Raw genomic sequence first — 15,558 nt, 5'->3', positions numbered from 1 at the left:
GTGTTTGACCATCAACATTTGCATTCTGTATTGTATTAATCTGTTTTGTCTTTGTACCTTAGTTCCACTGGAGGCCCCCATGGGTGTGGGAATTGTTATACTAAACAGCACTGCCATTGGGGTGACCTGGGCTGCAATAGACAGAGACACTGTCAGAGGACATTTGCTAGGCTACAAGGTACCACTCAAATCTATGTATTGTTGTTCTGGTATTAGCATTACCATCTGGTATAACTTTAACATATTGGTCAGTGATTCAGAGGCCTTGGTCCTCAGTCAGAAATGGGTGAATTGTCCTCGCTGAGCAAAGTCATGCTTCAGGTAGAAGAGGTGAAGTATCTTGGGGTATTGTTCATGAGTGAGGATGGATTATGAGATGGACGGATTGATTACATTGCTTTTGACTTTGCCGGTTCGATCCACGTTTCTACAGTTGAGATCGCTCAGAGTAGACCCCCGGTTGGGGTGTTACGGGCATGTCCAACTGGAAGGGATCCCCGTAAGGTAGACCTCTGTCACTTTTACAACTGTCCTGGAAATGCATTGGTGTTCCTTCGATCAAATTAGAAAAGGTGGCTGAAGACAAGGAAGTTTAGCCATACCACAAGTGTGACAGATAAGCAAAAGAAAATGGATAGCTAGATAAAAAAAAAATGAAAGGAAATACGTGTCTTTGAAAAAAATGTTTTCTGGCTCCAGATTCACTTGAATCGGTTTGGCCCTCGGGATCACCACGGATCTCAAGGGGCCAGGGAGCCAACAACCACTGTTATAGTGGAAGCAGGGGCCAATGAGGAGAGGAAGGTGATTGCCGATCTCCGACCATACTCCCACTACACCTTGACTGTCAGCGTGTTCAACAGCAAAGGAGATGGGCCACCATCTGAGATGCTCTCCTTCGAGACTGATGAGGGAGGTAAGAAAGAGGGGAGCCAAGATGAAAGGTGGGGGATCAAGTGGGTTGAGAGAGAGAAGGTGATAAAGTGACTGGGATTAACAAAACAGAATGGAAATGCTTTTGTGTTAAGTGAGATTTGAAAAAGTGAAGCAAATTTCTGACTGCTGGGTGCAATTTCAAATCCGATTTGACCAACTATTTTCTTTGACTAGTTCCTCATCCTCCAACATCCTTGGTGCTAGACAGTCCATCTGAGACAGAAATGATACTACGCTGGACACCGCCAAGACAACCCAATGGGATTCTTATAGGGTACCTCTTGCAGTACCAACAAAGTGAGCATCATTAATGTACCTTATGTTATCGCCATATCCTTTATATTTTCACACAGGTAGTATGTGATGTATGTACCTTATGTGCTGACTGTTTTTTTGTGATTGCTTTCATTTGACCTTAACTTTAACATAGATTAGGTAGTATGTGAATTGTGTATCTTATGTGCTGACTTTGTTTATTTGGTTGCTTCTTCTTTTTGACAATCTGCAGCCCATTGGGCAGCACAATATATGTGCTACCTGTCAGCCGGTCCCAAGCCCGGATAAATGCAGAGGGTTGCATCAGGAAGAACATCTGGCGTAAAACTGTGCCAAACATATATGAACGTTCGTCATACGAATTCCATAACGGTTAGGTTGTGCCCCGGGCTTCCTACACCTGCCCCCAGAACTGCTAATCTGCAAGGCTTAGGTAGAAATTCAGATAATGTACGTCGAAGACAAAAAAGAGGAGGAAAGTGGCTTAGTTGACAGAAGAAAAGGAATGCACAGACCATACAGCTGTGTGTCGGGACTTTCAATGGAATGGACTTTCCTATGACAGGAAAAGCTCAGGAGTTAGTTGAGATGATGATTATGAGAAAGGTTGATATATTGTGCATCCAAGGGAGCAAGTGGAAAGCGAGTAAGGCTAGAAGTTTAGGTGCAGGGTTTGAACTATTTTATCATGAAGTAGTTGGAAAGAGAAATGGAGTAGGGGTATTTTAAAAGAAGAGCTGACTAGGAATGTCTTGGAGGTGAAAAGAGTATCAGATCGAGTGATGATGATGAAATTTGAAATTGAGGTATTATGTATAATGTGATTAGCAGCTATGCCCCCACAGGTAGGATGTGACCTTGAGTTGGAAGAGAAATTCTGGAAGGAACTAGATGAAGTAGTCCTGAACATCCCAGACAGAGAGAGAGTTGTGATTCGTGCAGATTTCAATTGACATGTTGGAGAAGGAAGCAGGGGTGATGAAGAAGTAATGGGTAAGTATGACATTCAGCAAAGGAACTTTGAGGGTCAGTTGGTGGTGGACTTCACAAAAAGGCTGGAATCAGCAGTGGTGAACACTCATTTCCAGAACAGACAGGAACGTAGAGTGACCTACAGGAGCTGAGGTAGGAGCACGCAGGTGGATTATAGTTTGTGCAGACGATGTAATCTGAAGGAGGTTACTGACTGTAAGGTAGTGGTGGGGGAGAGTGTGGCTCGACAGGATAGGATGGTGGTGTTTATGATGACTCTGGTAGCGGATAGGAAGATTGAGAAGACAAAGGTAGAGCAGAGAATCAGGTGGTGGAAGTTGAGAAAGTAAGAATGTTGTGTGGCCTTTTGGAAAGAGATGAGACAGGCTCTCGATGGTCAACAAGACTGGAATACTACTGCCAACGTATTCAGAGAGGAAGGCAGGAGAGTACTTGGGTTGTCTTCTGGTAGGAAAGGGGAGAAGGAGAATTGGTGGTGGAACCGCAAAATACAGGAAGTCATCCAAGGAAAGAGACTAGCGAAGAAGAAGTGGGACACAGAGAGGACTGAGGAGAGATGTAAGGAATACATTGAGATGCGACTTAGGGAAAAGGTAGAGGTGGCGAAGGGTAAACAAGAGGCATTAGACGACATGTACACCAGGTTGGATATGAATAGAGGAGAAAAGGATCTCTACAGGTTGGCCAGACAGAGGGATAGAGATGGGAAGGATCTGCAGCAAGTAAAGGTGATTAAGGATAACGATGGAAATATGTTGACTGGTGCCAGTAGTGTGCTCAGTAGATGGAAAGCATACTTTGAGAAGTTAATGAATGAAGAAAATGGGAGAGAAGGTAGAGTACAAGAGGCAAGCATGAATGACCGGGACGTGGTAATGATTAGCAAGGAGAAGTTAGAAATGCACTGAACAGAATGAAAAATGGAAAGACAGTTGGTCCTGATGACATACCATTGGAGGTATGGAAGCAATTTGGTGAGGTGGCTGTGGAGTTTTTGACCAACTTATTCAATAGAATACTCGCGGGAGAGTAGATGCCAGAAGAATGGAGGAAAAGTATGATAGTCCCCATTTTTAAGAAGAAAGATGATGTTCAGAACAGTGGAAACTACAGAGGAACAAAGATGATGAGCCACACAATAAAGTTATGGGAAAGAGTAATGGAGGCTAGACTCAGGACAGAGTAAGTGTATGCAAGCAACAGTATGGTTTCATGCCTAGAAAGAGTACCACAGATGCATTATTTGCTTTGAGGATGCGAGTGGAAAAGTACAGAGAAGGTCAGAAGGAGCTACATTGTGTCTTTGTAGACGTAGAGAAAGCCTATGACAGAGTACCAAGAGAGGATCTGTCGTACCGCATGCGCAAGTCTGTTGTGGCGGAGTAATATGTTAGAAAATTACAGGACATGTAGGAGGGCAGCGGAACAGCGGTGAGATGTCCTGTAGGTGTGTGAGAAGAATTTAAGGTGGAGGTGGGACTGCATCAGGATTCTGGGCTGAGCCCCTTTCTGTTTGCGGTAGTAATGGATAGGCTAACAAACCAGGTTACTGAAATCCCCTTGGACAATGATCTTCGCAAATGATATTGTGATCGGCAGTGAAAGCAGGGAGCAGGCAGAGGAACAATTAGAAAGATGGAGGTACGCAATGGAAAGGAGAGCAATGAAGATTAGCTGAAGTAAAACAGAATATATGTGCATGAGTGAGAGGGGCGGAGGAGGAAGAGTGAAGCTCCAGGCAGAAGAGATAGCGAGGGTGGACGACTTCAAATACTTTGGGTCAACAATACAGAGCAATGGTGAGTGTGGTAAGGAAGGGAAGTAATGGGTCCAAGTGAGGTGGAACAGTTGGCGGAAGGTGTCTGATGTTCTTTGTGACAGAAGAGTCTCCGCTAGGATGAAGGGCAAAGTTTATAAAACAGAGGTAAGACCGGCCATGATGTACGGATTAGAGATGGTGGCTTTGAAGAAACAACAGGCTGCAGAACTGGAGGTAGCAGAAATTAAGATGCTGAGGTTCTTGTTTGGTGTGAACAGGCTGGATAGGAATAGAAATGAGCTCATTAGAGGGACAGCCAAAGTTGAATGTTTTGGAAACAAGGTTAGAGAGAGCAGACTTCGGTGGTTTGGACATGTTCAGAGGCAAAAGAGTGAGTATATTGGTCGAAGGGTGCTGAGGATGGAGCTGCCAGGCAAAAGAGCGAGAGGAAGACCACAGAAAAGGTTGATGGATGTTGTGAGAGAGGGCACGAGGACAGTGGGTGCTCAGAGAGGATGATGCATGAGATAAGGTTGGATGGAAAAAGACGACACGCTTTGGCAACCACTAATGGGACAAGCCGAAAGAAAAAGAAGAAGATGTTACATGCTGGGTTGGGCTGGAGCACACTTCTGATCCTGAAAACGAAAACCTTCCAGTGGCCTGCCCAACCAGGTCTAGGTCCTCAATTAAACCTCAACCTACCCGATACTTAACCCCTAACTTCAATGACATTTGCATTAAAATGACTACTATAAAGTTACTCTGTCAAGTCATTTACACACAGATTGGTTGTATCTTCATACACATTCAGTCGTAGAGAGTGATGACAGCCCCATGCAGATGAAAAAAATAGATGATCCCGCAATCAGTCATCTAACTCTGAAGGGCCTGGATCGTAATAGCCACTACCGGTTCTACCTGAGGGGGCGGACTGCTGCTGGAGAAGGAGAACCAATCATGAGGGAAGGTGCCACCACTCTGGATGGAGGTACAGAGTTTCTTTTACCTCACGGAGCGGACACGTTTATGCTTCACTGATCTACAAATGCTATTTCCTCTCCATGAATGTTTTTCAGTCCCTCCTGTCAACATCATTGTGTCTCCTGGAGAAAACTTTGTTAATATTACTTGGGTGGCGAAGAAGAGGCATAGGAATGTTAGATTCCAGATCCGATATCTCGAGAATAATGGTAGAGAAACTCCATCACTTCATGGAATTAACTGTTTTGTCAAAACAATGACCTTTTGGAAGTGGCTCTTAAGATTATTTTATGTTTGCATAGATGGTGATAAATGGAAAAATACGGAGAAATTGGATTCCTCTCAGTCCTTCTACCAGCTTCAGGGCCTAAGACCTGGATGTCATTATCATCTGAACTTCTTGTACAGCAACCTCACTTTCTTTCAGACTGAGATTGACACAGTGGGAACAGGTAACAGCACCTTCTTTTATCTTGTCTGCCAGTCTTCGGTGTTTAACTATAAAAACAACCCCACAGAGAAATGCTTGTCGTTCCATGCTTTGCTATTGAAGTGCTTTCAAGTGTTGGTCTGATGAGATGATTTGTTTGGTGGATTTTTCATTTCCCTTGAGAGATGCCAGCCTGTCAGAAATCATAATTTGGTGTCTTGTTTGGATGTGTCATCTTTTGAAGCCTTCCCGTCTCTTGTGTTTTGCCATCCTTTTGATAACAAACACCTATTTGCTTTCAAGGAGTGACTGAGGTGCAGCCCAGCGTTGCGACCCAGGGCTGGTTCATTGGGTTGGTGAGCGCCATTGTGCTCCTGCTGCTTATACTGCTCATCCTTTGCTTTGTCCGGAGGAACAAAGGGGGGAAGTATTCAGGCAAGTCTGAATGTTCTTTAGAATTGGACTAGTTAGTGGAGGTTCAAAGGTATTATTGTCGGACTCTTGACTTTGGAAGCTCGGAAAAGTAGCACCTAGCAGTGGTGGGTCCTAAACACATCAAAAGCATTGACCTGCATTTAAGAAACAAAATTATATTTCTTCATTGAGTGGAACTGTTTCATTTAGCCAATCAGAACTGCCTTTTATTACGTTTTTATTCTTAAGGATCGTCAAAATAGTTAATTTAGCAGTACGATACGAACAAGAACTGTAACAAACACGTCCCCCATTTTTGTACTTAGATCCCCTGTGGTTCGCTCAACTTTCCTTTTCCTTCGGTGCTGGTAGCACTGCTGTCTTTCTTTGGGCCGATGGGAAGCGAAATACTGTAAAAATAACAACAAGCAATCTTGAGAAGCACTCGCGAATGTCCATGCTCAAACTATGAGGACGCACTGGCTTGAGGATGAGTGACTGCTTGACTTGAAGTGGGTAGCAGCTCTTCTCAGCACCACCCTGTATCGGCTCGAGTTGGCCACCCGGTCAACACGGGTGTTCAAACACTAAGAATTGTGTTGAAAACCAAAGTATTTTTTACACAGATTTTTTGGTCAAAAAATGATTTCTACAACCACTGAGACATTTGAACTTCGAGGTTCCATTGTAACAATAATAATAATCTGCACCTTTGGTAAGCAGGATGTATTTTATCAAAATGTTTTGTATTTTCATACATTTTTTTTAATAAATATTAATTCTGAACAACTACAGAGGCTGTACATGACACAATGGTGTGCTGTTATAGCACATATTTGTATTCTTTTGATGGTTAGTTGCAACGTGATAGTGGTGGTATTAAAGGGTGGATTATCATAAATAGGGAACATTCCAGTTGAAGGCTCATGTACTTGCACCTTCTTGGTTTCATTTGAGGTTTCTTCTTAGATTACTTGGAAGCTTTTTCTTTTGCTTCCTTCACCAAAGTGCTTGACCATGTGGGATTCCCTGTGGTGTCACAAAGTAGTTCAGGACATACTCCATATTGTGTCAGCCAGTCCTCTCTGACTGCAGCAAATTGGAAGACATGAGAAATGACACTTGGCTTTAAAGACCCCTTGCTTGAGTCCCCAATGTATTGTTATGAAAAGTGCTGTGAGACCTTTTTATGTGATCAAGCCCCAAATAATTCTTGAAAAGTGACAGACAAACTGATATTGAAGTCCAACTACTTCTCTCCCTCATAGTGAAAGACAAAGAGGAAGGCCCTATGGACTCAGAAGCCCGGCCAATGAAGGATGAGACCTTTGGAGAGTACAGGTTGGTCATGTTATTTTTCTGTTGATCCCTTTGGATTTGGACTTGTGATTCTATCGTGATTCCCTCTTCGATGTTTGGCTTCCTTAACCCTCTCTGCTCCCCTTAATGTCCTGTCTTCTCACTGATGCCTGCTCCTGCTTTGCAGATCTCTTGAAAGGTATGCTGTTTTCTAATGCCGATCCCAAATAGTGCACAGGTCTATCTGCAACTTTTTCTATGACCTGCTTCGTCTCGCATGTTGCCTGTGATACTTCAAGAGAAGCATCTGCTCTACTCCCCCAATCATTAATTTCCTCCTTTTCATAGTGATCTGGAGGATAAGCGCACTGCCAGCCAGCCGTCATTGTGTGAGGAGAGCAAGCTGTGTAGCGAAGACAACTTGGACTTCAATGGGAGTAGCGTGTTGACCACCGAGATCAACCTGGATGAGTCGTTGGCCAGCCAGTTCAGTCGGCCCAGCGAGGACCCAGAGGTGCCAGATAACACCCTGGTTAATACCACCACCAATTCTTCAGCTGCCAATGGCCTGCCCAACCAAGTCACTATCCTCGATTAACCTCCATGCATCCGTGGAGGACCGTCAGACCAAAACATGTCAACACATATGTGCCCGTACACTCCTGTTCCCTGCTGAGTAGTTTGATGACCAAGACACAATCAATGTATTGACAATTCAGATGCTGGTGATGTCATCTGATGGACTAGACCGTTTTGACCAAAGGAGAATTCAAGGTATTGGACAACGTGACATAAATTAGACTGACCCTGACATGGAGAAATCCTTTCACTCTCTCAGATCCTTTGTCATCTGTGTTGTGGATAACGTAAAAGACTAACTTTCATTCATCTTCTCTTTATTTGTTGCCTCAAATCCTCTTGAGAAAAGTTTTAAAAAAGAATGTTTTGCAGTAGTAAGGTTCTAAGGAGGCTGCGTATTAGAGCAACTGTCGACTGAAAGAGAAGCATAATGGGACACAGCTGGTGTGCCCCATAATCATAATTTATCCCATTTTCTTAAATGATTCAATGTAAGTGCCAGTGATTTTTTTTTTACATCTATTTGATCTAATCCCATTTTCATATTTGAACATTAAATCCACATACACACACGCACACACACAGTACTGTATATACCCAAAGATATGTATGTCATGTTTTAACTTCTCTTTATTGACTTATTTCATGGATTTGAGATCTTTTGACCGAGAGAACTGAAGCCAGGTTTCTTACCATAGCTAACACAGAATGCATTAAGAGGAACTTGCTGTGAAAATGCCGAGTAGCATCTGGTGTATATATCTGCATCTACATGTATCTGTTTAGCCATATTACAGTATTATAGCTCCTGGTCCTTACAATTCCTGTGCCTGCTGGGTTTTGCATAGAGCACCAGACTGATGTCATTAGTCCATCATTAAGTGTAATGTTATGATTGGAGATGATATTCTACGTTTTGTGTCAAGAGTTACAGTTTGCTTTTTGTATCTCGTCCTTGTCTCTTTCTACACTGTCACAGTCCACATTTTGTTTGAGGAGCAGTGGCCTACTTGCAGAAAAGGGGTGGAGTCTTGTGGGTAAACACCAGACGCTCATTAACGCAGTTGAATATTGCAGGAACCTGAAATGATTGGCAGTCTTAAGGCAAATAGTTGGTATTTTCATTACATCCAGAGAATGTATTCTTTTTAGTCCTTACATGATTACATTTCAGTCTGTAAATTATTCATACCCCGACAACATTTTGACAAAAAGTGTTATATAATTTGTTGAAAATTTAGATAGATGGGACACATCAAATGTCAAAAGAAACCTCTAAAGATTTTAATTCATAATCAATACTTGGTATTTCTACATTTGGATAAAACAGTCCCAATACTTATTGTCATTTTTCATGAATATATGCTTACTGTTATAAAGGCATAGTATAATCACTATTTAAAAATAATAATAATAATAATTAAAAAAAAAAAAAGGATGCACTTTAACTCAAAATTTGTCCAGGGTATGAATAACCTTGGGTCTACCTTTACACGCAACAGACTACAACATCCCAGCTATACCGGGTACAGGAGAGTGTATGCGTGGCAATGAATCGAGCAGGACCTTTTTCCTCACTTGACAAATGTAAATACGTCCCTCAAAAGATTGCTTTGTTGAACCCAATCATGAAGGCTTTAAAAATGTGTAAGTCTAAAATGTCTGAGTATCATCTTAAAGCAAACCGTCACTTTTATGCTTTGTAATGTTGCTTTTGTTATGGGCATAGTATTGCAGTAAAAATTGGCTGTTTAGCAAATGAAAAGAAGGTAAAATAAACATTTAAAAAGGGATAAAAGCATTTTGTCCGCAAGTGTTCTCAATTTTTCTGGAAAAGTGTACATTTTATGTCTGTAAATATTTCCATTCCAATGAATGTTTCATAGCAAATGGCAATGCACTGCAGTTTTTTTCCCCTAATTTTTTTTTTTGTCTGATGCAGTTGTGAAAAGTAGGATGCAACACCGCATGGAGCATGTACAGTTGATGCATCTCTAGTCATATAAAAGCTGACTGTGAGACAAGTGTCACATCACTGTGCCAGCTGTAAAAGACATTGGATGCCCGACAAGGCAAGGGGCACCGATAAAGCATCTCCTTGTGGTTTGATTAGTTTACGCACACAAACACACGCACGCACACCCAAACACTCCCAGACACACGTTTGCTCACACACACAAACACACTAATGTATTCAGGAGATATAGAGATATGTATTTTCATATAGGGACATATACGACACAAAATAAGCCAATCTTCTATTTGCTGCTAAACATCTGTGCTTGTTGTCTCTATTCTGACAAGTGTTAGCTATGAATGAGGCTTAAGCTTGCATGTGTGCGCATGCACACACACACACACACACCACACACACACACACACCACACACACACACATTAGGTTCACTGAACTGCCACTTCTTCTGCTTTTTGTCAAAGGGGAGAACCGTTGTTCTTCAGTTGAGCTCCCCCCCCATCCCTCTTTTTTAATAAAATATTTGTTGGTCAAAAGCATTTTGGGAATGATTAATGACTGAGTTGGTGGGCTGAGGGGATTCAGGGAGTGTATCTCACTTATGGTACCTCATTGTGGTATATGGCCAGCACAACCTGGTACTGCTTGGAGTCGAGTGTCCCACTTCCACCTCTTTATCAGGGGCCAATATCAGTGTAATTGCTTCATAAGCCTACCAATGTAACTAACTGGATGTATGACCAGACAATAAAGTATGTGGCAGAATCTGTACTGTGTTTTATTCATCATTTTAGAATATTGAGGTGTCACAAGGAGACGACGCTGCTGTACATGATCATTGGATCCTTTTGGATTATGATGTCACACCTCAGCATCAGCGAGAGGTGGTGTTAAATTGAGAGAAGAAGTCCTGAGTGGGTTTGTTGGTGTACACCTCCTTGTCCAAATACTCTTGACTGCATGTAAGAAAAAACAAAAGTACACAAAAAGTAGTAACGTTCTCCTGGAGTGTGGATTCCATTTGTTGCTTACTGTGCTTGCTGCTCTTTAGCCAGCTGCATGTTGAACTGGTGATCTTGGATCCGCTTGGCTCGCCTGAGTTCTGACGTTCTCTTTTCCTCTTGCTGGGCTTCTCTGGATTCCTCTACGAGCCGGGAGTTCCACGCCGCATCTCTCTTCTTCTCCAGATCATGCCATCTCTTATCACGGCAACAAAGATTGGCTGTCAAGATCATCTCATTGTGTATAAAAAGCTTTGCCATGGCAATTAATCAATGTATCAGTCAGTTGTTGGGTGAGATGATTTACTATACAGTCATGGAAAATATTCTTAGTTGTTTCTTCAGTTTCTTGTTCATTTTTAATGCCTGGTACAACTAAAGGTACATTTGTTTGGACAAATATAATGATGACAACAAAAAAAAGCTCATAAGAGTTTAATTTAACATCCATTTTCCATGATAAAAAAGATCTCAAGTGTGTCAAATAGGACAGATAGCATTATGAAATCAACTTCATTTTATGTCATGTTCATTGTATTCTTCAGGTAATACACCTTTAGTGGTACCAGGGATTAAAATGAAGAACATATTTAAGAAACAAGCGTGGTCTGATCATTTTCACAACTGGTTCACCTTCAATTCATGTCAACACATTCCTTCGTTTTTGGGTTTTAAGCAGCAGGCCAGTGATTTAGTGGTTAGTAAGTCTGCCTTACAATCAGGAGATCTGTGTTCAAATCTCTGTTGGGACATCTCTGTGTGGAGTTTGCATATTCTCATGGTGCTTGCGTTTTTTTTCCTTTCAGGTAGTACACCTTCCTTCAACAAGTTGAATTGCCCATAGGTGTAAATGTGAGGGTGTCACGGTGGGACAGCTGTAAAGCGTTGGCCTCACAGTTCGGAGGACAAGGGTTCAATCCCATCCCCGCCTGTGTGGAGCTTCCATGTTCTCCCGGTGCCTGCATGGACTTTCTCTGGGCACCCTGGTTTCTTTCCACATCCCAAAAACATGCATTCATTGCAGACTCTAAATTGCCCCTAAGTGTCATTGTGAATGCAACTGTTGTCTGTCTCCATGAGCCCTGTGATTGGCTGGCAATGAGTTCAGGGTGTACCCCGCCTCCTGCCCAATGACAGCTGGGATTGGCTGCCATGACCCTCGTAAGGATAAGCAGCTCAGAAAATGGATGGATGTATATCAGTGAATGTTTGTCATTTTATGCTCTCTGATTGACTGACAACCAGTCCACTTAGAATTAAGAATCTTATTTACCCATGCTCAATTCCTAACAACATCCCAGAAAGAAACCAGACACCAGTTCTGGATGAAAATTGTCCAAAAGAAACCCCCACTACCAGTTAACATGCTCCAAATACCACCTGACACAACAGTGACCTCAGTGGATGATCCAGGATTGCTCTGGATAAATAAATGGAGCTACTGGATCCACTTTGTATGAATTTGGAGACGCAAACACCACCGTGGGTATTTGTCTCATCTACCATCTACTACCTGTGGCTAGGAAGACCCTGCAAAGTTCAATGGATACACAAATACGTGTCAAGCGCTTTTGAAAACCTTGTGGCTTGATAATAAGGTCCCATCATCTCCGTACCTGTCTCTCTACGCATTGCGCCTCTCTTTCTTTGTGGATGGCACTCAGCTGGTCGGGGCTCATGCCTCTCCACCTGTCGGTCGCAGCAGGCTTCCCTTCCTGCAGCTGCTTCACTGCCGCATCCCAACCCTCAGTCATCATAGCGGATGTCAATGTGTTCCACTTCTCAGCAAGATTCTCCCTCTCCTCTCGCCGGTGTGACTCCTTCAGTCGTTCAGCTTGCTCGACAGCCTGCGGGGAGCCAAGCACTGTCGGGCCTCACTATTGATGTTGTCCATTGATGAATCGTAATGGTTACAAGCGTGTCACGTATATTTACGCTTTTTGGCACTGTGGGTAAGAATGGGAATTATAATGTAATTTATTATTATTTTAGAATAAACTGAGTGATATTTGTTGTTGATACCAGTAGAAGAGTGAGTAAACAGGGTGTGAGCTCCTGATACTGCATATCCCCAAGTGCACTGTTATAGCTGACATCATTTCTCTGGTGGCAATAAGGTCTTGCACTCGTGTAGCTCTGGATGAATAAATATGTACATTGTAATTTTATGAATTATTACCAGGGCGGCATAATTAAAAAGTAAACCAAGTTTTACTCCAACGGTTGTTTGTTTATGTGTCCCCTTCCCAAATATACATGGGATAGGCTCCAGCACTACGTGACACTTGTGAGGATAAGCGGCTCAGAAAATGGTTGAACGTGTTTCATCATGTTGTGTGTACCTGCGTGCGGGCCTGTGTGTGTGTGTGTGTGTACTATACCAGAGCTTGATTGTAGTGGTCAAGAGCGACACGGACGGCTTTTTTGTCTTCCTGCTCCGCATCAAGTTTGTGCCTCCAAAGGAGGTCCTGTTGCAACAGCTCTTTTTCTTGGAGTATCTCTGTGACACACACGAGGTTCAAAACCATACACTTTTCTCAAATCATTTGTCATATTTGAACTCACACATGCATAACAGCGCTCTGTGAGGTGTATCAATCAATAGCCCGTAGAAACAAGGGGTGTGGGGAATGCATGATTGTGCAGGAAAGTATGACACGAGTTTCCGATTACTAGATGTGTTTGTGTCATCTTCCATAGATGAAAAAAATGTAATTGAATAAAATTCTAAAGAATAGAATACGTACACACTTTTTTTTTTGCTGATATGCTCATGGAAGGAATGATCGATCGAATAGGTTGGGAATGACTCCCATTCTGTATTAAAAATATCAGCAATTCATACACACGAGATTTAGAGTACACTAATTTAACAACCCTGTTGCCAGCATAATTCGAAGTCTTCCGGAATCTGTCTTCCGTTATTTATATCACTCTGCCAACAAAGTCTGGGGAATTTCCATCTGTGATCTCAAGCCCATTGCTCCTGTCATTAGGTGTTGTTCTAAAATATATGTTAACCTTAGAATCAGAATTTGTGTGAATCCTTTGGTCACGTGCACCCTATGACAGTACAAAGTCTGGCAGTAATTACTCAATTATTATATAATATTACTCGAGCATTATTTTTAAAGCAGTGACATACATATAATATCTAGCAATAGAATGGAATAGAATCACCTCTGTGCTTATTTTCCATGCACCTTCTCTCCTTTTGGACTATTTGTGCCAGCAGATTGCGTTCTGTCTGTTTCATTTGTTCTCTCCTCCGCTGTGCCACTCCAATATCTTCACCCTACGGAACACCCAAATAAGGTCACATCTTTTTATGAACCATGTCTTTGTTTGCACCCATCAGGCATGGCCTACCTGAAAGATCTGCATGCTGGCAGGCCCTAGCTCAGCCTCTGGAACATTGATCTCGAATGCCCCCCTCAGGCCGCACTTGAGATCTGCGTCATGGGAGTCCTCCGCACACTGCTGGATTCTCCAGTACTGAGCCAGGGCTGCGTGCAAAGCTTCACGCACTTTTCTTTCCTCTATGTCTTGCCGCAACAACGCTTCATCGTGCTCCAGTCTCATCCGATCTGCAACATGCACAGAAATAATATTTCGTTTATTCTCAATCCTGTCTTGTCTGTCATTCTCTATATCTTTTACCAAAAGCTTTGTCCCTTTCTCGCTCCATTCGCTCGCGGTGCGTTTTCTCCTGAGTCTGTTTGTGGAGTGCATCCAGGTCAAGGCCCATTACACGCAGCCTTGTATTGAAAATTCGAGCCTTGCGTGCAGCCTCGGCAGCCTGTCTCCGCTCCACAGCAGTCTCAATCGATTGGTCAAGAGGGAAATTGACTTTGTACATTTTCTCTTTTTGGAAGTCTGTAAGGAAAATGTGCATTTGTGCAGTTTTAATATGTTATGTTATGTATTAAAAAAAACACCTCAACATACTTTGAATCACCTTTTACTAAAAAACAGAAATATTCAAAAGAATGAAATCACCCAGTATAATTTATTTACACTGAAATAATGACTTAAAAATAGCGGCAATACCACTGTCTGTTTTGCCCTGTGACACTTGTTCATGAAATACATTTTTTTCGATGTTGCTTAATTTAAAATGCTATTTCAGTTACTTTCTATGAACTGCCTTTCATTTATTGGCACAAAGTCTAGCTCATAGGTTGTAATGATGTCAAGAATGAACACTGATTTATTACCCAATGACATGATATTATAAACAGAATGTTTGTTACTATTTCAGTTTCTTTCCATAATTTGCTGGCATCAGGCAGAATGTCTCCGAACCACCCATTTACATTTTGGGTGATTGTGGGAGTCACATTTTTCACACTTTTCAACAGCCACATTCAATAGCATTATAACAAATATTATTTTTAAAATATATGCTCCTAGATTAAATAAAATAAAACAAAATGAAATAAAAACTGACGGCGGACCACAAATGGCTCCGGGCCGTTGTTTGGACACCTTTACACTGTACAACTTTTGTATTTTTGAATCACCCGACACTTACCAGATAAAGCTGTTTAGTCGGTTTATCTCTTAGCTCTTCAAATTCTCAAGTTGAGACTGAATCAACAATATATTTAAACGGCACTCCCCGCCGCGATAAAATTTCTTTCACAGGAATCGTTCAAGCGCCAACGCAGCCCTGCTGTGTTTGCGGCCCTCGGTGACCATGGTAACACCTTACTTTTTTTCATATATTGAAATTAATTTCCAAGGCTTTAGTCGTTGAATTGAAGGTAATATGTCAAACAATAACAGTACAGTACAGTGCAGTATACAAAATTTTGACTGCGTTGTATTTCGAAGAAAAACAAACGGAAAAAAAAAACAAATCATAGCATGTTCAATCTCGCGAGAAGCTGCGAGAGTACGTCTCTCGCGCT

General features: G+C 42.1%; 2 protein-coding genes across 3 annotated transcripts in view; one reads left to right on the top strand and one right to left on the bottom strand.

Annotated features, from left to right (window-relative positions):
• l1cama (L1 cell adhesion molecule, paralog a) overlaps positions 1-10,029 on the top strand; it is a 53,057-nt gene extending 43,028 nt beyond the window's left edge. The window contains exons 19-27 of the mRNA XM_061828959.1: positions 63-178; positions 700-916; positions 1,111-1,233; positions 4,779-4,955; positions 5,044-5,157; positions 5,251-5,400; positions 5,682-5,813; positions 7,061-7,133; positions 7,440-10,029. Coding sequence (XP_061684943.1) covers positions 63-178; positions 700-916; positions 1,111-1,233; positions 4,779-4,955; positions 5,044-5,157; positions 5,251-5,400; positions 5,682-5,813; positions 7,061-7,133; positions 7,440-7,689 — 1,352 coding nt within the window. The 3' untranslated portion in view covers positions 7,690-10,029. The remainder of the gene's footprint in view (positions 1-62; positions 179-699; positions 917-1,110; positions 1,234-4,778; positions 4,956-5,043; positions 5,158-5,250; positions 5,401-5,681; positions 5,814-7,060; positions 7,134-7,439) is intronic.
• A 370-nt stretch (positions 10,030-10,399) lies between these two features.
• On the bottom strand, positions 10,400-15,505 carry ribc1 (RIB43A domain with coiled-coils 1). 2 transcript variants are annotated; one of them, XM_061828885.1, is made up of 8 exons: positions 15,180-15,497; positions 14,306-14,521; positions 14,015-14,232; positions 13,826-13,940; positions 13,027-13,145; positions 12,262-12,492; positions 10,677-10,843; positions 10,400-10,600 (listed from the first exon to the last, which is right to left on the bottom strand). In XM_061828885.1, the coding sequence occupies exons 2-8, from the start codon at positions 14,502-14,504 to the stop codon at positions 10,519-10,521; spliced, it is 1,131 nt and encodes a 376-aa protein (XP_061684869.1). In that variant the 5' UTR covers positions 14,505-14,521; positions 15,180-15,497; the 3' UTR covers positions 10,400-10,518. The 2 variants fall into 2 exon arrangements, with proteins under 2 accessions (XP_061684869.1, XP_061684878.1); XM_061828894.1 differs by lacking the exon at positions 14,306-14,521 and having other exon boundaries at positions 15,180-15,505.
• Positions 15,506-15,558: the final 53 nt, after the last annotated feature.

Source organism: Syngnathoides biaculeatus, chromosome 2 (assembly GCF_019802595.1).
Source record: "Syngnathoides biaculeatus isolate LvHL_M chromosome 2, ASM1980259v1, whole genome shotgun sequence".
NCBI lineage: Eukaryota > Metazoa > Chordata > Actinopteri > Syngnathiformes > Syngnathidae > Syngnathoides > Syngnathoides biaculeatus.
Note: the sequence above shows the minus strand (reverse complement) of the source record. Positions and strands in the feature narration are given on the sequence as shown.

Coding starts and splice junctions, on each gene's coding strand:
- ribc1 (XM_061828885.1), bottom strand. CDS start 14,504: ATGTACAAAGTCAATTTCCCTCTTGACCAATCGATTGAGACTGCTGTG. Junction 13,941..14,014: donor CCAGCATGCAGATCTTTCAG/GTAGGCCATGCC, acceptor GGTGTTCCGTAG/GGTGAAGATATTGGAGTGGC. Junction 12,493..13,026: donor ACCACTACAATCAAGCTCTG/GTATAGTACACA, acceptor GGCTCCCCGCAG/GCTGTCGAGCAAGCTGAACG.